The 23,693-nt window shown below is 37.3% G+C and overlaps 1 protein-coding gene across 3 annotated transcripts in view; it reads right to left on the bottom strand.

The window, feature by feature from the left end:
• Positions 1-1,943: 1,943 nt before the first annotated feature.
• LOC141513345 (SLAM family member 5-like) overlaps positions 1,944-23,693 on the bottom strand; it is a 49,193-nt gene continuing 27,443 nt past the window's right edge. The window contains exons 3-8 of one of the 3 annotated variants that reach the window (XM_074223070.1): positions 23,356-23,622; positions 22,201-22,263; positions 18,914-19,018; positions 15,715-15,797; positions 15,380-15,451; positions 1,946-14,274 (exon numbers count right to left, since the gene is read on the bottom strand). In XM_074223070.1, the coding sequence (XP_074079171.1) occupies positions 14,209-14,274; positions 15,380-15,451; positions 15,715-15,797; positions 18,914-19,018; positions 22,201-22,263; positions 23,356-23,622 (656 nt within the window). In that variant the 3' untranslated portion in view covers positions 1,946-14,208. Of the gene's footprint in view, positions 14,275-15,379; positions 15,452-15,714; positions 15,798-18,913; positions 19,019-22,200; positions 22,264-23,355; positions 23,623-23,693 lie in introns of all 3 variants that reach the window. The other 2 variants (XM_074223071.1, XM_074223072.1) reach the window with 2 other exon arrangements.

Raw genomic sequence — 23,693 nt, 5'->3', positions numbered from 1 at the left:
CTGGACCCTTCTCCAATGTAACCTTGCCATTAATTCATCTGCCAGCACCTATTCTGTGTTTAAGCAAGAACTTTCAATGTCTTCAGATGTGACTGGAAATCCTTCTCAGTTCTTCAATTCTATCAATATCCAATCCTGGGAAAGGTCACAGCAACCTCCCCACTGTGGCTTCCCTGTGCCAACACTGGATATAAATACATTGGGGTAGTTTGTATATGCATATATATGTATGTATGTATGTGTGTGTGTATGTGTGTTTATCTATCTATTTATCTTTCTAGCTTTCTGTATCTATATCTTTTGTTTCAGTTTTATTCTCAATTAAGGAATGTTTAAACCAAGGATTGAATCCAAAGTTCAGGGACGAATACAGGATTACAACCATAGTCCACAAACCTTTTATAGGGACAGTTTGTTGTAGTAACTGTCTCTTTAAAAATTTTTTTAAATTAAATTAAATTTATTTATTTAAGGCAATGGGATTAAGTGACTTGCCCAAGGTCACACAGGTAATTATTAAATGTTCAAATTTGAACTCAGGTCCTCCTGATTGCAGGATTGGGTTCCATCCACTGTGCCACCTAGCTGCCCCAGTAACTTAGTCTTAATCAGTAATTCTTTGACTCTAAATAAAGTAAACCTACTTTAATGTAAATAACTCTTAAAGTATCAATTTGAATGTTCTAAAAGACCTATAATTTTTACCTTATTCCTTCACTCAGTTAAATGAGTTTAAAGAGATCATTTTTGGGTAATTTTGAGTCATAGACTAATAATTCAAAATTTGTGAGTTTGTGAATTTTTAATGAATTAACCCCTTATTTAAGCTTGTTCTTTCTCCTCAATGGGATATCACTCAGGACAGCCTACGATAGGTGCTATCCATAAAATCTACTTTTTTATTTGATCTGAAGCAGGAATGGAAATAGTTTATAAGGAAAACTCAAATTACTGCCAAAGAACTGATTAGGAAGATTAGACTATATCCTTGGAAGAAAGACAATTTGTGCCCTTCTCCTTCCCACCTTCTCTATTTATGTTGTTTAGGGCAGCTAGGTGGTACAGTAGATAGAGCATTGGCCTTGGAGTCAGGAGTTCGAATTCAGCCTCAGACACTTGACACTTACCAGCTGTTTGACCTTGGACAAGTCACTTAACCCCGATTGCCTCACATTCAGGGTCATCTCTCGTTGTCCTGATTCATATCAGGCCACTGGACCCAGATGATTCTGGAGGAGAAAGTGAGATTGGTACAGAATAGTACCCCTCACTCAAATCTAATTCATGTGCTTGTCATGGCATCATTTTCCTGATGTCATGCTTTTCTTTGAGAATGATGGGACAAATATCATTCATGTTGTCTTTAGTTATATTGTTGTTACATCTCTTTCTTTTTCAAGAGTTAAAAACCTATGAATTTTGCAATTGAGTGTTTGTGTGTGTGTGGGGGGGCATCTTGTCCCCTCTACTCAGTTCTCATTCTTTTTTTGTTGTTGTTTTGTTTTTTGCAAGACAGTGGGGTTAAGTGACTTGCTCAAGGTCAGAAAGCTAGGTAATTATTAAATGAGATATATGAAATAAATAGGTCCCCTGACTCCAGGGCCGGTGCTGTATCCACTGTGCTACCTAGCTCCTCCTCAGTTCTCATTCTTGTAAATCCAATGTCCTTGTTCATGTCTGTCTTCTTCTGGTGCAGTAAGATTGAGATTGAATGTGCATTCAAAACTGATTACCGATTGTATTTTGTGTTTTATTTATGGCAATGGAGTTAAGTGACTTGGCCCAAGGTCACACAGCTAGGCAATTACTAAGTATCTGGGGGGGGATTTGAACTCAGATCCTCCTGACTCCAGGGCTGGTGTTCTATCCACTGAACCCACCTAGCTGCTCCAATTACTAATTTTAAGAGTAAAAATCTGGAACCCTATTTTCAAGTACTAGGGAGCTGCCATGGTTACTGTTCATAATGCTGATGAATCAAGCTTCTGTACTTTATTACTCTGGTTTTCCCAAAGAACTATTCATTTTCTGACTGGGACTTGCTTCAATTTGTACTCCTGACCATGTATGGGTGATATCTTTTGATGCATGTGTAAATTGTATTTAAGTGCAATAGAGTTGCACAAAGTGAGCTCTCTCTTCCAAAGTCATCATGATCCAGCATGGCAAGACAGGGTCAAGGCAACTGGTGATGGCTCTAGATGCAGTGAATGACCTTGTTCTCTTCAATGTCCAACCAAACTCTAAGTGCTCCATAGCACCTGCTTCAGCTGCTTTCATGGCCATTGGAACAAAGTGCTCTCTTTCATCCATTCCACCAGTGGAAGACTTCATATGCTTGGGGTAGACACCCCCCACAACTCACTGATGAGTTCAAGACTCCCTCAGTTAGCCTGCTGCCAAAACAGTTTACAGCAAATGGAGAAATTTTGAGTACTGTGGACAAATTCATTTACTTTGTCAGTGTCCTTTCCAGGGAAGTACACACTGATAATGAAGTTGACATATGCTTTGCCAGAGCTAGCTCAGCATTTGGTAGGTTCCAAAAGAAAGTATGGGAGAGGAGAGGTATTAGACTAAATACCAAATTGAAGGTCTTCAGGACTATTGTGTTGACTTCATTGCTATATGCCTGTGAAATCTGGACAATCTATCAGCTCCATGTCAGAACACTGAATAACTTCCATTTAAATTGTCTTAGGAAGATTCAGAAAATCACCTGGCAAAGTGATTCTTGAGCTAAACCGCCTAGCATTACAACATTACTACGGAGAGTACAGTTATGATGGGCTGGACATAGTGTTAGAAGGCCAGAAATACTCTTGCCTAAAAGACTGTTCTATGGAGAACTCACATAGGGCAAGTATTCACAAGGGGGTCAGAAGAAATGATATTGGGGCACCCTGAAGATCTCTCTTAAGAGCTTTATAATTGTACAGCATGAGAGACACAAGACCATCCAGTATGGTGTACTCTCATCAATGAGGATATTGCACTCTATGAGAAAGGCAGAATTAAAAGTACTCAGAGGAAATGTGACAGATGTAAGTTTAAACACTCCAGGTGTTCATATGAACTATTTATGACCGACTTATGTTAGAACACTCTGAGCTCACATTGGTCTACTCAGCCACATTTGTACGCACTGTAATTTGTTTCAAACATAGTGATGTCATTTTGATCTTCTTCAATAACAAAGCACAAGAACTAACCAAGTAACACCTGAGCACATACTTCAATGCTCATCACATTAAATGGTTCTCAAAAGTTAAAAAATAAAACAAGCCAAGAAGAACATTTTGTATTTGATCCTAGAGACAATAGGAAGTCTCTTAAGTTGATTGAGTGGGGGGAATGATATGGCTGTATTTGTACTGTAGGAAAATCACTTTAGCAGCTAATGGAGGTTGGATTGGAGTAATGAGATTTGAGGCAGGCACATCCACCATTAAGCTATTGCAATAATCCATGTGATGAGGTGATGAAGGCCCAAGTTTGAATGGTGGAAGTGTCAGATGATGTCAGTATATATAAGAGATGTTGAAAATTTGAAATATGGGAGCTAGTTATTATTCTATTTCTATTTTTGCATGTGGTCTACTGACTGAAGACAGAGACTGCTTTCAATTTTGTCTGTTTAAGCCTAGTATGCTATCTACCATATAGTAAAATACTTAGTAGAGATTTATTTTGGATTAATTTGAATGTTAGCATTGTGTCTTTAATGCTAATTACTGAATTACCTTTTAAGATCTCTTTTAGCTGTATAAAAATGAGCCCATTTCTTACATGTTGTATAAATAACTAAGGAAAATTGGTCTCTCCACATTTGTGGAAAGTGTTCTTCTAGTGTGATAGAGAGAATTGTCTTGTAGTTTGAAGACCTGAGTTTTCATTTTAGATGTGAAATTTACTGATGAGTCCTTTGTGTACACCATATAAGGAAACAAATTAGTAAGGAAATAAGCATTTATTAGGGGTCTACTATGTGACAGGCACTTTACAAATAATATAATATCTTATTTTCCTCTTATTTCTTTCAACACATTCAATTTTGATCAATGTATAGCCTGGAAACAATGTAAAAACTATTAGATTGCCTTCTGTGGGGGGTAGGGTGGGAGGAGGGAAGCAAGATTAGGGGGAAAATTGTAAAATAAAAAAATATTTAAAAATTGATTGATAGAAACTAGCATTGTATGTAGTTGGAGAACCAATAAAATATTTATATAAATAAAAAACAAATAATATCTTATTTGATAGTCGGAACAGTACTGTAAAATAGGGGTAGAGCATCAGCATGAGGCAAAGAAAGGTGAGAAACAATCTAGTTTGATTAAGAACTGAGTCTTAGGAGAAAACTAGTAATAAAAGGTACTATTCTTCATTCTAAGCTGGAACTACATTGTATCTGGCTTCAAATTGGTAGGGTGAATTTTAGTAATTAGTGAATAACTATGCTGTTATTTTAAGATTAAACTTTCAGGATCAGATCGTTAATCTCAGGGCTGAGGCTGCATATGAACTCAGGTCCTCCTGACTCCAGGGTCAGTGCTCTATCCACTGCACCACCTAAGTGCACCATTTCATGTTTCTCAATTATCCTTATCTCTAGATAGTCTATCTGAGGGCCTAATAGTATAAGTCATACAATCACCTGGTGGTGGAATTGCAGGTTTATGCCCAAAAGAATGTAAACTAGTCCACTTAGACTTTCTAGCTCATCCTTTTTAGCTAGGATAATTGTCTTACATAATTCTACTTCCTTATTTCTCCAAGTCGTCATAGCAGCACAGCAGCCTCTTGGTCTTTGTTAGTTAATATATTACTTTCTTTTGTAATTATGAGTATCCAGCATGCAGCTGTTGTTCTCTCTTCTTGAGTCCGTAATGTCCAATATCCATTCAGTTGTATTGATGGGCTTCTCATGACAGCAACACATACATACTTACATCAATAATTCTGAGTACAATAATGATACCTTTCCTTCAGGAAGCGAGGACAATAAAATATTACCATAAGTAAAATAATCCTGTGAAGTAGGCAATATAGGTATCTTTATCTTCATTTTGCCCATGAGGAAAATGAGGCTTAAAGAAGTAGTTAGGCACTATAGTGAATAGAGCACTAAGTTTGGAATCAGGAAGAGATGAGTTAAATTCTACTTCTGAAACTAACCAACTGTGTAACTCTGAGCAAGCCATTTAACCTTTGTTTGCCTCAGTTTCTTCAACAATAAAAGGAAATAATAATAGCACCTATCTGCCAAGCTATTATGAGGATCAAATGAGTTAATATTTGTAAAGCACTTATCATAGTGCCAAGTACTCATGATAGGTATTATATAAATGCTAGTTATTATTATTTGTTGAGGCAATCAAGTTCACATTTGAACAGTTTTAATTTTTAATAGGTTTTTTCCCCATCATTAAGCCTAAATCTTCCTCCTAGCAACCTATTCCTCTGATTCCATTCTCAGTAACCAAACAGAAAAAGTAGAATATTCCCTACATGTGACAACCTTTCAAATATGTGACTATAGTTTCTATGCCCCTGTAGACTATAATATTCTATGCTTGAATATTCTTTTTTTCCAGGCTAAACAAACTCCATTCATTTATCTGACCCTCATATGACAAAAACTCCATATATTTTTTACTATCTTGGTTGCTCTACTTGAAACACTCTCCAGTTTATTAATATCCTTAAATTATAGTACTCAAAATTGAATTTAATATTCTATATTGAGTCTGACAAAGACAAGATCCCATGGGACTATCATCTCCCTATCCTTGCATATTAAACTTCTCTTGATGCAATCCATAATTGCATTACTTTTCAGGCTGTCATATTACATTGCCAATTCATATTTATCTTACAGTCCTTTAAGCCCCATATATGTTTTATAGACAAACTGCCTTCTAATTATACCTAACCCATTTTGAATTTGTAAAGTTGCTATTTTATACCCAAATCAAGGATTTTACATTTATCCTTTTTGAATTTAATCTTAATAATATTCAGCCCAAGATCTTAACTTGTTAAGATCCTTTTGTATCTTCATGCTATCTTTCAATGTATTTAGCCATCCTTTCCAACTTTGTGCCATCTGCAAATTTGATGAGTCTGCTATCTATATTTTTTATTCAAATCAATGAAAAAAATGCTAAACAGCCTAGGACCCAAGATCATATACCTGGAATAGCTCACTGGAGGATTTTTATTAAGTTGACATTGATAAACTTTAATGAGCATCTTTGAGTCTGACCATTCAATCATTTCTGAATCCTCTATTTATAATATCATGTATCTTTTTCATCTCCGTCTTTTTCATCTGAAAAGTATCACCAAATGCTTTTGTAGGTAGAGTACATCTCTTTCAGGCTCAGCCTCCAGATTTGGTTTGGTAACTTTTAGAAAAGGAAATGAGATCAGCATGATCTGTTCTTGGTAAAGTCACACTGATTCTTGGTAATCACCACTTCCCCTTCTAGTAGTTTGCCAATTATCTCTTTACTCACATATTTTAGAATCTTCCAGGAATTAATGTTCACTTACCAGGAGTGGGGAACATCTGGCCTGGAAAGTCATTTGGTCTGGTGCTGTCATAGCAACCACAGGCGCGATTCAAAATTCAATAAATCTAAGAGCTTTGTAGGGTTTAATTAATTAAATGTTTGATCAAATATGGAAGGCTAATCTTTAAACTGATAATTCAGTATGATCTGCAAATGATGCTATAAACATCCAAATAGCCCTTGGAAGAAAAATGGCTCTCCACCCCTGTACTAGTGTACTAGAGTCATTGGAACTTCATGGCCAGCTTTGTAAGATAGTTTGGTACTCATGGATCTGTGAGCATTCCTTTCCTAAGAGGATAGAAGATCCTTCTTGACTATTAGAAGATGCTCTACCTAAAAACACCTAGACTATACTCTTCTGCAAAGTTCACTTGGGGATGAAAATGTTAAAGAACTTTGATGAACTCTTCCCTTGAAGGTTGGGGTCCCAATTTATTTCAGGGCATGGAATGGAATATTACTCAAAATATTAAAATATTAGATTAGACTGTGAGAAGATACAGTTTTTACTGTCTCCAGACCTTAGAAGAAAGTTAATTCTTAATAAATTTTTAACCACTGACTTCTCTATCTAGTTAAGAGCTAATGTCCTATAGTTTGTTCTATAATAAAACTTATTCACCACAGTGTAGTGGGAAGAATTCTGATCTTGAGCTCAGATCCTACCTATGGCACAAACAGGCTATGAGAACTTGAATGAGTCACTGAAGGGAAGGGAAAAGGGAATTAACAAATATTTACATAGTGCTTACTCTATGCTAAGTACTGCACTAAACACTTTTACAAATACTATCTCCCTTGATCTTTATAACATTCCTGTGAGACAAATGCTTTTTGTTATTTCCATTTTACAACTGAGGAAAATGAGAAAAATGAGTGATTTGCCTAGTGAGACTCAACTAAACAAAGAGCAATTTGAACTCTGGTCTTTCTGACAATAGGCTTAGTGCCCTACTTCAGCATGTCTTGATATAATGATTTGTAAAATGGGAGCAATTGGAGATGATATCTAAACTTGTTTCCATTTTTAGCTGTATGAGTCTAAGAATCTTTATCAAAATAGAGACAGAGCTAGAGACAACTGGAGCCTTAATCTTCTAGATTCAGATTGCTAGAGTTAGAAGAGACCTCAGAGATTTCCCTGCCTGATACTCATTTTATTTTATTTTTATATGAAAATGAATGCTTATTAGCAGCAATTTAAAAAAATATACATCAACCAAATAAGAATTAGAGAAGATCACTGAATGTAAAATGAATAATTTTGATTGTGTATGTGTTTAGTCATTTTTAGTTGTGTCCAACTTTTTGTGACCCCATTTGGGTTACATATTGGAACAGTTTGTCTTTTCCTTTTCCAGCTCATTTAGTAGATGAGGAAACTGAGGCAAACAGGGTTGAGCAACTTGACCAGTGTCACACAGCTAGCAAGTACCTGGGAATAAATTTGAACTTAGTTCTTCCTGACTTCAGGTCCAGTACTCTATCCACTGTGCCACCTAGCTGCCCCATACTTTTGACTACATTAAATTAAAAAGGTATGGCATAACCAAAATCCAATGTAGCTAAGATTATAAGGAAAGTAAGAAACTGGGGAAGAAAAAAATTTTACAGCAAGTTTCTATGATTAAGGTCTCATCTTAAATATATAGAGAACTTAGTCAAATTGACAAAAATATGAGTCATTTCCCAATTGATCAGTGGCTAAAGATATGAATAGGTAGGTTTTAGAAGCAAAGTTATATTAAATCATAAAAATGCTTTAAATTACTATTGATTAGAGAAGTGCAAATTAAAACAACTCTGACAGATACCTTATACCTACTGGATTGGCTAATATGAGAAAAAGAAAATAAATATTGGAGTGTATTTGGAAAAATTAGGACACAAATGCAATTTTTGGTGGAGTTGTGAACTGATCAAATCATTCTGGAAAGCAATTTGAAACTATGACCAACAACTGGGACCAACAACTCATTTTTTGGCTGAGTAAACTGAAATAGAAACTAAGTGACTATACCTAGGATACACAATTAGAGTAACTGTCTGAGACTGAATTTGAACTCAGTTCTTCTTGACTCCAGACCCATGATTCTATTCACTATGTAGCTTAGCTGTTCCTTTAGAAGGCCATGTTCCTGAACTTGGTATCTTAAGAATTTTTCTTTTCGTTCACCTAGGTAATAGCTCACATAACTTGTTTGTATTTCTTGGGTGGCCAGAGGTTCCATTTTCCCTTCCCTTCATCTATAGGACACAGGTCCATTCTTTGCTCTGTTGATCTCCAAATCACTATGGAAAGGAGAAAAAATGCTAAAAGGGTAAACAGTTCTGTTAAGTTTCTTTTATAGGACTCACTCCAAGGACTGATTCCTGCTGATAATGATGAAAGCCACCCTATTTATCCTCAATGAATGAGATACAATCAAAGTTCCAAATTAAGATCCACCATCTAAAATTCACAAAATTGTTTGTGGACCTTCCCAACAATGCTTTACAATGGAAATGTTTTTGATTTTGAAATGTTGAAGTCATATCCTGATATTCCTACCTTCCCTACCAAAATGAAATAAAACAAACAGACACAATTTCCTCCTGTTAAAAAAAAAATCGAACTTATGTGGATTTGGATGGACAGATCACCACCTTGTGTATGACAAGGTAATATAAATTTAAAGACTATCAAACCTGTTAAAAAACTTATCAATGCTTATGTTCATCTGAGATCTAGTCAGCCTGCAATACCCCTGTACTTCTAGTGAGAAAAAAAGGTTATTGATGAAGGCCTTCTTGTATACCATGTTTTCCAGGATCTGAGAGCTATCAATAATTTTGTCATTTTGAAAACCCCAGTGGTTCCAAATCCTGTTTCTATCTCCAACGTTCCTCAAAATATGAAAGCAAATTCTGTATTGTCTTGTATGTTGCTTTTTCTAGTGTTTAGGTAGATTCAGATTCACATAACTGTCTTTACTTGGAAAGGTCAGCAAAACACTTGGACTAGGTTGCCTCAGGATTATGGTAAAAACAAGCTTTTGTCAAGGACCTACACGATGTGCATCCACCTGGGTTCTACCTTATTTAAATATATTGATAACTTCCTGCTTGCCTCTCTCTCACAAGGAGCCAGTGAGGAACATAGTTCTGAATCTCGCTTTAAAGTTACAGCTTCCAGGGCGGCTAGGTGGCACAGTGGATAGAGCACTGGCCCTGGAGTCAGGAGTACCTGAGTTCAAATTTGGCCTCAGACACTTAATAATTACCTAGCTGTGTGACCTTGGGCAAGCCATTTAACCCCATTGCTTTGCAAATAATAAAAATAAAAAATAAAAACATAAAGTTATACCTTCCCCTTCCCATGGTGTGAAACTTGGGGTATGAATCAGGTCCAGGAAATAGGTCCTTGACAAATGGCAGGCATCTTATCAAGATGAAGTTGTTGCCCTACTCAACTAGAAAAATCTTCTGTATTTTTGTCTAGATTATCCTAGGTGGGGGATAGTTTGCATAAAAGATAAGTCACTTTGTCCAAGATGGAGAAATCAATCACTTCTTCCAGATCCTCATTAAAATAATATTCACTCTTATCACTTGTTAACCAATCGGAGTTGATTTCTAACCTCAAGAAAATCTCCTCTTCTAAGGGCATATAAGTATTGAGTAAGTTTCATGAGGGGGTCTTTGGCATTCAAGAGTATCAATGGCCCCTTTTATTATGTTAGCATAATTAAAAAATAATTACATATAAATTATGTCTCTTGAACATTTTATACATCCCACAGGTTATCCTTCAAATGCCAAAACCAAAAACAAAGCAGGTCCATGTCCTATTGGGGATTGTGGGATACTGATGCCATTGGATTCCAACACTGAGGAAACTCACCAAGAAACAAGTTACTTAATGGGTCTAAAGAGACTCTAAGTCCTTCACACCTTTAGAGACCTTGGAGGAAATGGTTAAGCAAATAAAGTAGATAATGAGCTCCCTATTATCTCTGGGACTGCCTGCTTATGACAAGTCTTTTTTCTTTTTTATCCATGAACAAAGAGAGAGGTTGCATTGGGAGTCCTCACCTAGAGATGGGGGTCCATTGATAACTACTCTTGCCAACTTGAAACAGTGGTGCAAGGTGCTGTGGAGTGTCCTTGAACTCTTATGACCACTGTTGAACTTGCAAAAAAGACCCAACCCTTTCTTCTGTCTATATATCTCATAGAGTTGCTACCATTTTGCTCCAATTTAAGACTCAAGACTTTCCTACCAGTTAGTAACTGCTTTTGAGGTAATCCTTTTGTCTGATTCTAATTTTTCCCTTCAGAATTTTACTATCATAAAACCAACCACTCTTCTTTAAATCCTGAAAGACCATGAAGAGCCACATGATTGCCTTGAGATAACTGAGGTCACAGAGAGGTTATAACCTGACCCTCAGATGTCCCCTTGGAGGAGCTCATTCTTACATTGTTCACAGAGAGCTCCTTTTATGAAAAAGAGGAGTAGCTAGGAGAGTAGTTGTTTCCTCCCAGGTGTTGAGTAGAATGTTATGCTGTGTAATGAATTTGAGGCACAGGGTGAGGAATTTGTAGTGTTGATCAGGGCATTCCAGCCAGTTCTGGGGCTCTGAATGAACATTTATATTGCTTCCAAATCATCTTTGGGATCTGTAATATCACTGGTAACTTGTGGAAGCAGCTTAGCTGTATCATCACAAATGGCAAACCAATAATTTATGTCACATTTATTGCCCAACTCTTTCAAACTCTCTTGCTCTCAGAAGCCATCTCTGTGATTCATTGCCTGGACTATACCAAAGGGTGGTCATTCTTTCAAGTTGGCAACTGGTTGGTAGACAAGTTGGTCAAATGGACTGGGATTCTCAAGAGTTGTCAAAAACACTGAGAATACCAAATGACTTTTCATCCTTAGTCATAGATGCTGAAATTGATATCTTGGTGACTAGACATGAAGCCATTCTATAAGACAGAATGTGGGTCATGCCATATGCCCTTCCCCCCATAAATGATTAGTGCACCTCCTATGCCAATAATTCCATGCTCTGGCACATATAGAAACCCATGATCTTCAATGCATTTGCTTAGCATGGTTTGTCTCTGGTGTTTATGCATAGGCCCATCATGTAGTCTCTAGCTGCCTTTTTTGTCAGTTATTCACCTGCTTAAGGAAGAAAACTATGACAAAAGGGGGAGAAAGTGGGTAATTCTACAATTCAAACACCTACAGATTGACTTTATTGAATTGCCAAAGTCTATGGGCTAAAGATACATGGTAGAATGTAGGGGACAACTGAGTCATTGAGTAGAGGCCTTTCCATCAACACATATACTGAGCAAGCACCACATCAAGGTATCTGATGAAAGACATTTGATCTGCCATTTTGACAATGATCAGGAGTCACACTTTACCCCAGAAATAGTTGAGCAACTCACCAAATATTTTGGGTAATTGCAAACCCCTTATCACTCACACAATTATTGGGGGAAGTTGGGTGGTTAAAGAGGGAAATTAAGACCCTTTTGGGAAGATCTTTCCAAGAATAATTACAGGAAACACAGTTAAAAAAGCCTCAGATAAAAGGCCTCTTGTATTGTCCTAGTAGGCAGGTTTGTGGATTGTCTCCTTTTGAAATTCTGTTCAGTAGAACATCTACTACTACTTGAAGCATGGACCCTCAGAGCCTGGGTCTGCCCAAAGGTGATGAAAATCTGATAAGATATGTCATCTCTTCCAGTTTTATAGGTCTAGAAGGAGGCAGACTTGACTCAAATTCTGCCTTTGGAAAAGGTGATGTATTCATTTGAGTGAGGAGACAATGTGTGGCTTCACAATTTCAACAAGACCTCTAGTCTCCACTTCTTTTTGAATGGGCCTTTCTAGATCCTGTTGACCAGAAATACTGCCATCAGGTTTGCTAAGTGGATAACCTGGGTACATCATTCCCATATGAAGTGAAGCCTGCTGTGATTAACCTCAGGACCAAGAAGCAACCTCTGATTAGCCCCTGGAACCAGTTAAATTTGTAAGAAACCTCAATAGCAATCAATGGTCCTTGGTCACCTGTTTATTTGACACTGATAGTTAGGATCTAATACTTCATTTGCAATCTACCATATATTTGGTTGGTTTTTTTTTCCCACTTAATGCCCTTCTTTGTGCTCTTGGGGATAGGGGAACTGGAGACTAGACATTTATGTATATCCAATCCAAAATTACAGCCATGTTTTTAACTAAATCAACTGCTGGATACATATACATGCCCCTTTAGTCTTGGGGAAGGGATCCCCCAGTAGACATGGGGATGTCCAATCAGATGTCCAGGACATTGTTGACAGTGCTTTTGTAATAATTAAGGCAAACTTAAACACGATGTCAAATTGTACTGATGTTGGGAAAATGATTTCTCTCACCTCATTTATCTTTTATGGAATAAGATTGTTAACCTTTCACAATTCTGGTCTCCCTTGAGCTTGAACTATAATGTTAGGCCACTGTCACTGTGCTATGAGCAAAACAAAATGCAAGGGCAGGATATGGGATGCCAAATAGGATGTAATTCTACCTATCCCCAAAACAAAATGTGACTATTTGGGAAATGCAATGGCCTTATGACAATATTTTAAATTGAGGTCAAGCCCATGCAAGTAGATTTTATATGACAGACCCATGGGGACTTTAGTTATTGTGTCACAACAAAGCTTATTATTAGTTTCCACAAAATTGACAGGGACAGGGAGGGATGGGAAGAGATCTCCAAGCACCTACCCTAACCCTTAGCACTTACTTGCAGAGCAAACATGCAGTCATCCTAGTTTCTGCCACATTTCCTCCTTTTAGTGAAAGAATCTTTTCCATTCTATTGCCCATGTATCAGATCAGATATAATTTATCATTCTTCAATAGAATGAATGAATTTTTGCAGATTTGTGTTAATGAATCCATAGATACTATGGAGAAACTTAGTACAGAGGTTTATATCCTTGGAGATGTGGCTTTACAGAACAGACTACTTCTGGATTACTATCTGGCAGAGGGGAAGGGGTATATGCCCTTGTAGGTCAGGAGTATTGCACCTGGATTTCTGCTAACTCTGATAACATTCATTTCTATCTTGTTTCAATAAAAAAAAAGTCCTGGAATGAGTTTCTGGAGGATTAGAAAGAACCCTCACCTCCATGGGAATGGTTAACTTATTGGCTCCCTGATCTCTCATAGCTGAAATCTGTTTGTGGACCTTTTCAGGTGTTTTTGTCATGAGGACTGTATATTACTTGTTCACAGTGTCTCCCCAAGTGTAAAGCACTACTCTCAAGGCATACCCCTATATTACACGCAGCCCAGATTACAATGATATAGTTGAAGACAGAGGAATGGTATGGATCCAAATGCCATATTACCATACTTTTGTCCAACAGAAGTTCTTTACTCTAGTCTATTAAAAACTAGCTTAATTTGAAATGGAGCTGACTGTACTCTACTTGCTGCCTTGTTTTGCTAAAAAAAATAGTTTCTCCTTTTCCTGAATTTTTTTCATTGGCCAGGGGCAAGACCTGAATCATTTTCTTGCCATCAAACATCAACTCCTGGGAAGAAAATAAGCTTCTCTGTCATTTAGATCACAGACTCATTGGCAGAGGTCCCAAGAAGTTTAGAAGCAGATGAGAAAGAATTTTCCACCTATATGGAAGGAGAGGACAAAAAGTATGTTAATATTATGCTGGAATCAGGAAACAAAAAGGGTATCCATAGAGATTAACTCATTAAACAGAATAGAAGTGAGGTTGGGGGAGGGACCTTGTACTTGAGATGAAGTGTCAGACTCCTGTCTCTCCTATTTCCACTATCTTGAGATTGTGAAGTGGGAAGGGAAGGGATATAAATTTCAAGTGTGTTACCTCTGGGGAGCCTACTAGTGATCAGAAGCATTAGCCTCACATTCATACTTATCATTTAGTGGGTAACAGAACTATGAGCATAAATGATAACCGTGTACATGACCTATGCTAAATACTAGAAATACACAGAAGGGCAAAAACAATTCCTGTTTTCCAGGAACTCTTAATCTGATGGGTGGGTATTGGGGTGTGGGGTGGGGACAACTTGCAAATGTCTATGTAGAAATAAGATATGACCAAGATAAACTGGAGGTCATTTCATAAGGAAGACACTAGTGTTAAGGAAGAATGAAAAAGACCATTTGTAGAATGTAAGTTTTAGTAGAGACTTAAAGAAAGTCAGTGAAGCCAGGAAGGCAGGAAGTCTCCACACAGGATGGCCTGTGAGTATGCTTGAAAGTATGAAATGGAGTGTTGTGTGAGGGAGATCAGTTCACTGAATTGCAGAGTACAATAGATCTAAGACCATAAAGGTAGGAAAGGACCAGCTTAAGAAGATATTTAAAAGTCAGAGGATTTTGTATTGAACCACTAGCATTTATTGAGTAGAGAAGTGATAGAAGACAACACCACAAAATCTCAGGTGTGGATGTGTAGGTAGGTGTGGGCGTAGGTGTGTGACTAAGCATCTGGAAAATTTCTTGTTAAAGCACTATTGAAGCAGGTTTTAGAGATAGGAGGAAGTCATAGTTGAATTCAAGATATGGCTTATGGGAACCAAACTGGAGTTGTCCCTGGGAATTCACAGAGAAAAGATGAATGTGAAATCAGCTACATTCCTCTTGTTTGATGGAAGACTACCAACAAGAAGGACTTTAGAGTACTCTGGGTCTTGCCTGAGAAGAGGCAAAAAACCCTAAATAAAATCTACCTAGAAAGATACCTACCTTTTGGGGGTTCTGTACGGTGTAATAAATTGTATTTGGGGATTCTTCCTTCTGAGTTTTGGGGACAGTTGCCTGTAAAAGATTATAATGAATCACAATCCTCAGACCTGGAATACCAACTCATACTTTTCCTTTTCTCTTTCCTTGTTCCTTCCCAGGTCTTTCACCAAAGTAGCCATATCTCCAAATTCAGTGCAGGGACACTGAAATATGGAGTAGGGCTTGAAGGGCAGGATTTTTTTTAATCATATAAAAGAGTCAATCCAAAATCAAAATCTTCATTTCACATCTTCCTCATCCTGGTTGCCAGTGGAGAGGGATCAAGCTAAACTTACCTTAGGTATGATGATTTCATCATAGACTGTGTTTCCTGTATGTGGAAGAGGGTCCTTTCTGAAAGTGGATGGTGAAACAGCACCTATAATATACCAATTCAGAATCATAGCATATTAGAACCTATCAGGAACTTTATAGATAGTCCAATGTCTCCTCACTTTTTCTAGGTGAGAGAATGGATTCCCAGTAAATGAAGGTGATTTCTCCAAGGAAGAAGGTTGAGTTTTCCACTGAGTGGAAGAAGTCTAATTGGATTAAGCCATTTCCCACATTCTTAAACTAAGAGAGGGAACCTTGACACTCACAAAAGAGATGAAACTAGGGGTTAGAAAGAGACAGCTCTGGAAGCTATAGATACCTTAATGGACACTCCAGTGTGGCTTTTTGTATTGGGAGGAGCATAGTTGGACACTAGTCCAACTCTTCTCAACCCCATTTGGGATTTTCTACACAAACATACTGGAGCACGTTTCTAACTCATTTTATAGATGAGGAAATGGAGACATAAGTGATTTGCCCAGGGCCACACAGCTAGTAAGTATCTGAGATCACATTTAAATCCAAGTCCTCCTAACTCAATGGTTGGTGCTTTATCTACTATGCCACCTAACTGCTATCCTTTTGCTTAGAGCATTTCATATGGGATATTTTTAGGATTGATTTTGATAAGAATTAGTAACCTTATAGGGTTTATCAGAGATATAATAGTGACATTTTAATAATCAAAATTACATAATTTTGAAACACTTTAAGCTTTAGGTAAAGTTTCTTAACCACATCCCTGTTAGTCAGGTTGTTTTATTATTATTATATTTATTTCATATAGAAGAAATCTGATGCTAGAGGTCCTATCACATGGAAGCAAATATAATCTAATTAAGGTATCAGGATCCGGCCTCTGACTTATTTTTTGGGGGGAGAGGTCACCGTTCTATCTGACAACATCTCTTCCTTTTTCCCCTAGGAATATCATAATTTAACTTATTTCCTCTCAGAAACCTACAGCTCCATTGTCATTACCAGGCTAAATACAAACATTAAATATAAAACAGATTTAAGTCAATTAGGGACGCTGCAAACATTTATATTTCTTTTTTTTTTTAGGTTTTTTTTGGAAGGCAAACGGGGTTAAGTGGCTTGCCCAAAGCCACACAGCTAGGTAATTATTAAGTGTCTGAGACTGGATTTGAACCCAGGTACTCCTGACTCCAGGGCCGGTGCTTTATCCACTACATCACCTAGCTGCCCCAAACATTTATATTTCTATTCTTAGTACAGAATTGGTAAGAATCCTTCAGGACACTCCATTTTTCTCTCTAGACATTTGGTCACAGTCCTTGCAAACTTGTAGCCCTAGCCAAAGAAAGCTTTTTCTTTTGTGATACAATTTTGGATCAATAACAATATTGATATAGTGCTTACTTTGTCCAAGACACTGTGATGAGTGATTTACCATCAGTATCTCAGTCAGTTCTCACAACAACCCTGGAAAATAGGTTCTGATGAGGAAGTAGAGGCAAAGTGACTTGCCTGAGATCATACAGCTAGTAAGCATCTGAGGTTGGATTTGAACTCAATCTATTTTTTTTGAACCACAGACCCTATACTCTAACTGCTGCATCACTTAACTGTCCACCAAACTAAATTAGTGTTTCAGAGAATCACTGAATGTTGCAGTTGGAAGGTACCCTGAACCTTCTAAGCCTCATCCATGTCTCTAATAGGCTCATTATCTGAAACCTCATCCTCATAGAGATTGACTCAGCTTCTGTACTTAACTTCCTCCAGACCCTCATTTGCTTTTCCTCTCTGATTGGAGGTATTGAGGTGGGGTGGGGTAAAACAATAAAATGATTTCCAAAGTCTCTCTTTTAAAAGAGGGCTCAAAATTTTCTATTTAACTTCATTTCCCATCAGTTGCTCTACTTGGTCTTGAATCCATGAATATTATCATGCACATCATTATGTCACTTTCCTGGCTTCTGAACTCCCTTTCCTTTTCAGCTTCCTTTTATGTATTGTCTTTCCCCATTAGATTACAAGGTCCCTAAGGGCAGGAACTGTCTTTATTTTTTTATTGTATCCCAGTGTTTAAGCACAGTGTCTGTGGGTAGATAGATGGCATAGTGGGTAGAGTGCTGGGTTTAGATTCAGGAAAACTCATCTTTCAGAGTTCAAATCCAACTTCAGACACTAATCAATTGGGATAGTCATCATCCAAGGAAAGTCTTTTAACTGTTTCCTCATCTGTAAAATGAGCTGGAGAAGAAAAATGTCAAAACAACCCAAGAATCTTTGCCAAGAAAACCCAAAGGGGGTCACAGATAGTTGGACAAGACATGAAAAACAACAAAATGTCAGAGAGGAACCCATCCTCTTTCCATCAACACTTAAATAATTGAAGCTAAAGTTTAGCTTTTTTTTTTTGTTTGTTTTTGTAAGGTAATGGGGTTAAGTGGCTTGCCCAAAGTCTCACAGCTAGGTAATTAGAAAGTGTCTGAGGTCAGATTTGAACTCAAGTACTCCTGACTCCAGGGCCAGTGCTCTATCCACTGTGCCACCTAGCTGCTCCTAAAGTTTAGCTTTTAAGGATAAAGTACTAAGATGTACATACTGACTTCCTCTATAAATCTAAACCAGGGATCTACAAACACTTTGATAATATCTTATCATTTCCAGTGTTGTCAGAGTTAAGATGTTGCTAGATATTGAAAACCTATATCTGAGATCTGCTTATCTATCTCTCCTTGTATTAATTACCTTGCATTGAGTGATAATTTGTGATCCCACATAGCTTCCTTCACTTAATTTTATACTACAGGTTAGTTGGAAATTGCTTGTAAAAAAGAGCCTACTTGACTGACAGTGGAAATGTCAGTCAACTCATTTTCCCCTGATATGACTTGTAGTAGCAATGAAGTTCCTTCCTGACCTTTAACTTACATTGTGTTGGGAGTTGTAGGTTTTCCCATGACATTAATAAATTCTTCCCAGCTTAGGGTTAATGTATGTGAAAATGTAAAGAGAGACCATTAAGATATTCTTAATAGAAAGACTATGGAAGGGAAAGAGAAATGTGGGAGGGTATGATTCTCCAGGGCCCTAGAAACCTTTCTGCATTCTCCCTCTCAAAGAAACCAAAATCTAAACTAAGGAAGAAGAAAATACATTTCTTTCTACCTTCCCAGAACTCCATACCTTTTTTTTTGTTGTGTTGTTGATGAAAGTATATTCCAGCTAAAACTGTTAATATAAGGAGAGGCACCAGTATCAACCAGAGTAGAGTAGAGGCCCTTGTCTTTTCTGAAAGTAGAAGAGCAAACAAGGGACAGAACTTCCTGAATAAAAACCAGAAAACAAAAACTAAAAACAAGCAAAAAACTAGACTCCTCTCTAAACATATCCAGGGGCTGAGTGGGCTTCCTTATAACCAGGCTCTTTGCTAGAGTCACATCCTACCCTAAGATCTGGGAAAGATTCATCCCAGGGAGATTGAGTATGTAGTTTTTTTTTATGGAGATTGAGATTTTGCTGTCCTAGAAATTTAGGTCATAAATTCTTCATCTTTATTGATGTTGTTAGTCACATCAATCCCTAGTTCAAGAATCTTCAATGACTCTCTATCAATAAGTAAAATTCAAGATCCTTTATGATATCCCCCACCTCCTACTTTGCAAGATTTACCTCATATTCGTCCCCTCTATGTCTTCTACTTTCTGCCATATAGGGTAACTATTTTTCCTCTTGAATATTCCAGTGCTTCCACACCTTTACCCCCTTCTCTTCTCACTAATCTTTATGCCTATTATGTCTTCTCTCTCCCTCCTTCTGTCAAGCAGCATGATATTATAATGGATAGGGTGTTGTGTTTGGAATCATTAGAACCTGGGTTCAGATTCTGTCTTTATATGTTACTGGTCACCAAACCTCTCTTAATAATGGCCACTTAACCTACCTATCCCCAAGGTGGGAAAAATCAAAAACAATATTCAAGCCTGCATCACTGCTTACCAGGAAAGATGTGACAGTCCACTGGTTATTAAACTTTCTACTCTCTATATGATTGTGTTTTAAGGTCAAGGTTGAATAGGTTAAAATATTTTTCATTCATTTCTCACGCCTTAGTCCCCATCTCCCTCAGTCAAATCCCCCAACCCTGAGTTCCTTTACTTTGGCTTTGCCTTTTGTTGTGCCCTCTTTACCCTCTCCTTCCTCTGCCCCTGGAATCTCTGTTGTTAATAAAATTTTCATATTAGACCCCTTCCTTTTATATGCCTTTCATTTTTTCCACTTGTCAAGGCATCTAGGTAGTAGAATGGGGAGAATTTGGACACTCCTTGTTTCTCAGAGTCATTTCCATAACTTCTCCCTGCTTTCATTATTCAGAAACTTCTCCATTCAGCTTCATTCAATCTGGATATTTCACCTTATCCAGATCCTGATTACTGTTATCTAATGGCCACCAAGACATTTTCCATCATTACTCTAGGAATCAATATCTATCTCACTTCACTTGTAATTGGAAACTTCAGCATCATATTCATATCTCCTCTAACAGGTGGGCATTATAGTTCCTCGACCTCATCTTTTATGATCTGCACCTTTATTGTATCTTTTTTTAAGGTTTTTGCAAAGCAAATGGGGTTAAGTGGCTTGCCCAAGGCCACACAACTAGGTAATTATTAAGTGTCTGAGGTTAGATTTGAACTCAGGTACTCCTGACTCCAGGGCCAGTGCTCTATCCACTGCGCCACCTAGCTGCTTCACCTTTATCATATCTCAACTTAGTCATTCATTGATGTCATCATAGATGCTCCATCTTCATGACTCAGAGTACTGAAATTCTTCTCCCAGGTCATAACCTTATTCTTCCAGCTCTCCTTCTGCATCTTACAAAAATTATTCATCTTTATTGTGAACTTCTGTCATTTTGTTTGTCCTTGATTTTTTTAGTCCATCACTTTTGCTCTGGCCAAAATTTCCTACCATACTATCTTCACATCCTTAACCATATAATTAACCCTATCAAACCTACTCTGTTCTTTACCCTTTAATACCTTGCTACTTTATCTTTGCCTTTCCAAAAACTTCACTCTGGATTAATTCCATCATCTACTCCCCCCCCCCCCAACTTCTAGGGCTGCTAAATGTTGCTGGAAGAAGTCATATAACTGTGCTGACTGTATCAACTACAGATTTATGTTATCTAAGCTCAATTGGGTCCTAATTGTTCTTCATCAAGTTTTTTTGCTCTTATTTTAGTGAATATCTATTTTATTCCTCACAGGGTTGCTTTGAACCTGAACTTCCCTCAATCTCTCCTTTAATACCAGGATAGGTCTTTGCCTCACACCTGAAAAATAGGTTTTATCCATAATGAGTTTCCTTTTCTTCCATCTACACCTTAGTATTCTCACCAACCCTCATTCTCTCCTCTTTTATTTCAATATTAAAATGTGACTTAGTCCTACTTCTTGCCTTGACCAACCTGGGTCCTTGAGCCTTTCCCCTCTGGTCTCTTCCAGAAGCTTGACACTTAATCAGTTTTTCCCTTCTTCTAATCTTCAGTCTCTGGTTCCTTTCTTGCTGCCAATAAACTTATGCAGCTCTTCTCCATAATTATAAACTTTCATTAAACCCTTTCATCCCCTCCAGCTATCATCCTCCCTTTAATCCTGTAGAAGGCATTCTGTTTCTTCTTATTCACCAGTTATTCAGTATAAAAACCCTTGCAGTCTGATTTCTGACTCAAGTACTAAGCCAGGACAGTTCATGATTACCCATGATCTTTTAATTACTAAACAAAATAAACTTTTTTCAGTCCTTATTATCCTTGATGTATCTGCTGTGTTTGATGCTTCTGAGCATCCTTTTTCCCTAGAATCTCTTTCCTACATGAGTTTCACTAGTTCCCCATTCCTCTGTTTTTCTTCTTCTCTGTTTGACTATTCCTCATTATCCATGTTCCATTTCCTAAGCATGTATACTTCCCAGGACTCTGACATGACATTATCATTTCCCTTATGTCTGCTCTATCAGTGATATCAGTTTCCTTTAGTTCTACTATAATTTTTATACAGATGACTTTCAAATATCTATTTCTAATCTATACTTCTTACCCAAATTCTAGACCCATATCATCAACTACTGCTGAATGTCACCTAGATTACTGCAAGGAATATCTAATTTAAGACTCCCCAAACAAATTATTATTATCATTATCATTATTATTATTATCATCATCATCATCATCATCTCTAAACTTTCACCTCAGTCTGGCATCTCCTTGGTCAGGGGCATCAAAATTCTGTCAGTCACTCAGATTCCCAAATTTAGAGGAATCTTTTTCTCATTCCTCTCCCTCACTCATCCATATTCAATTATTTGACAAGTCTTGTAGATTTCACCTTCACATCTCTCATGTTTTTCTTCTTCTTTGGCCTGAAATGGCCACCCTCCCAATTCAGGATCTTATCACTTCTTACCTTTCTGATTAGAGCTTTTAAAATCGTCTCTCTCCTTCCTCTCTCTGTTCTCTTCACTCCATCCTAAACACAGTCAATAAAGTGATATTTCTATAACCTGGGTTTGACTATGTCACACCACCCTCACCCCCTTCAGTGTCTCTCAGTTGAGTCTCTCTAGGATAAAATGCAAGATCCTTATTCTGGCATTTCAAGTCCTACATGATTTTATTCCAGTTTACCTTTCCAGACATATCACTGCCTTACATACACTATACATCAGTCCCAAATTTGCTGTTCTCCAACCTTGAGATTCCCATCTCTGTGCCTTTGTCCAAGTTGTTTCTTATGCTTGGGAAGCTTTCCCCCTCTTCACCTCCCCCTCTTCGATTTCCTAGCTTTCTTGAAGGTTCATATTGGGTACTATTGACTATGGAAGTATTTTCATAATCCATGTTCCTCTCAGTTGTTAATACTCCCTCCTTACCAATAACTTACCATTACCTTATATTTACCTTTTTTTATATATTCTCTATTTATTCGTTTGCATATGTTTTTATCTCCTCCAATGAAAGTAAACTTCTTGAAGCCAGGAACAACAGTTCTTTTTCTTTGTATGTACTTAGCCTAGTATTTTTTATATTGTAAGCTCTTAATTGCTCATTTTGTGATTTGAGTAAGTCTATTAGTCTTAATTTCCTAGTGTTGTAGTAATAAAATGAGACAACTCATGTAAAGCATTTTGCAAGCTTCAAAGCACCATAAAAAAATCAGTTCTATAACATATTCATCTCTTACTTGAATACTCTCCTAAATGAAGTCTTTCCTAACCCATCTGTAAAAAATAGTCTTTCTTCTTAGATTTTGCTTTATACCTCTTTAAGGTACTTTTCATATATTGATAAAGTTATATACATGAATATGACCTGTACTAGAATGAAAGTTTCATGAAGGTCAGAGTCTGTACCTGCTTTTTTTCAGTATGTAATACAATACTGTATATTGTAAGCCATAATAAATTTGTTGAATTAAATTGCACTGAAAGGTGCTTCTGATCTTGACTGAATTTGATTTCTATCCTCATTGGTTCTGTCCTGAAACTGCTCATGTAAAGACCAGACCTTCTAAGGACAACTTCCTACAATGAAGTTTCCTGAGGAAGGGACAGATGATTACCTGAACAGAAATATTTAACAAGTATGGAGTGAGAATTGTTGCTGACAGGATTTGTGACTGTGCAGGTATAATTTATGTGAGCATCTTCAGGTCTTTGCAAGATGAAAAGCCTAAAATTCCCACTGGACTCAACAACTTGTTCTCCTAGAGCGGTCCACTGGTACTCCACAACTTCTCCCTCCTCCACAAAGCATGTCAGAGTGATGTTGCAGGTGTTGTTCTCAGAGGCTATAGTATTCAGAGTAATTTTTGGTGGTGTCAATCGTCCTATAGAATGGAACAATATATGGCATGAGAATGAGTCTATAATGAAACTGTGTTCTTTATAAACTTTGCTA

The sequence above is a fragment of the Macrotis lagotis genome, chromosome 2, assembly GCF_037893015.1.
Source record: "Macrotis lagotis isolate mMagLag1 chromosome 2, bilby.v1.9.chrom.fasta, whole genome shotgun sequence".
NCBI classification, from domain to species: Eukaryota; Metazoa; Chordata; class Mammalia; order Peramelemorphia; family Peramelidae; genus Macrotis; species Macrotis lagotis.
Note: the sequence above shows the minus strand (reverse complement) of the source record. Positions and strands in the feature narration are given on the sequence as shown.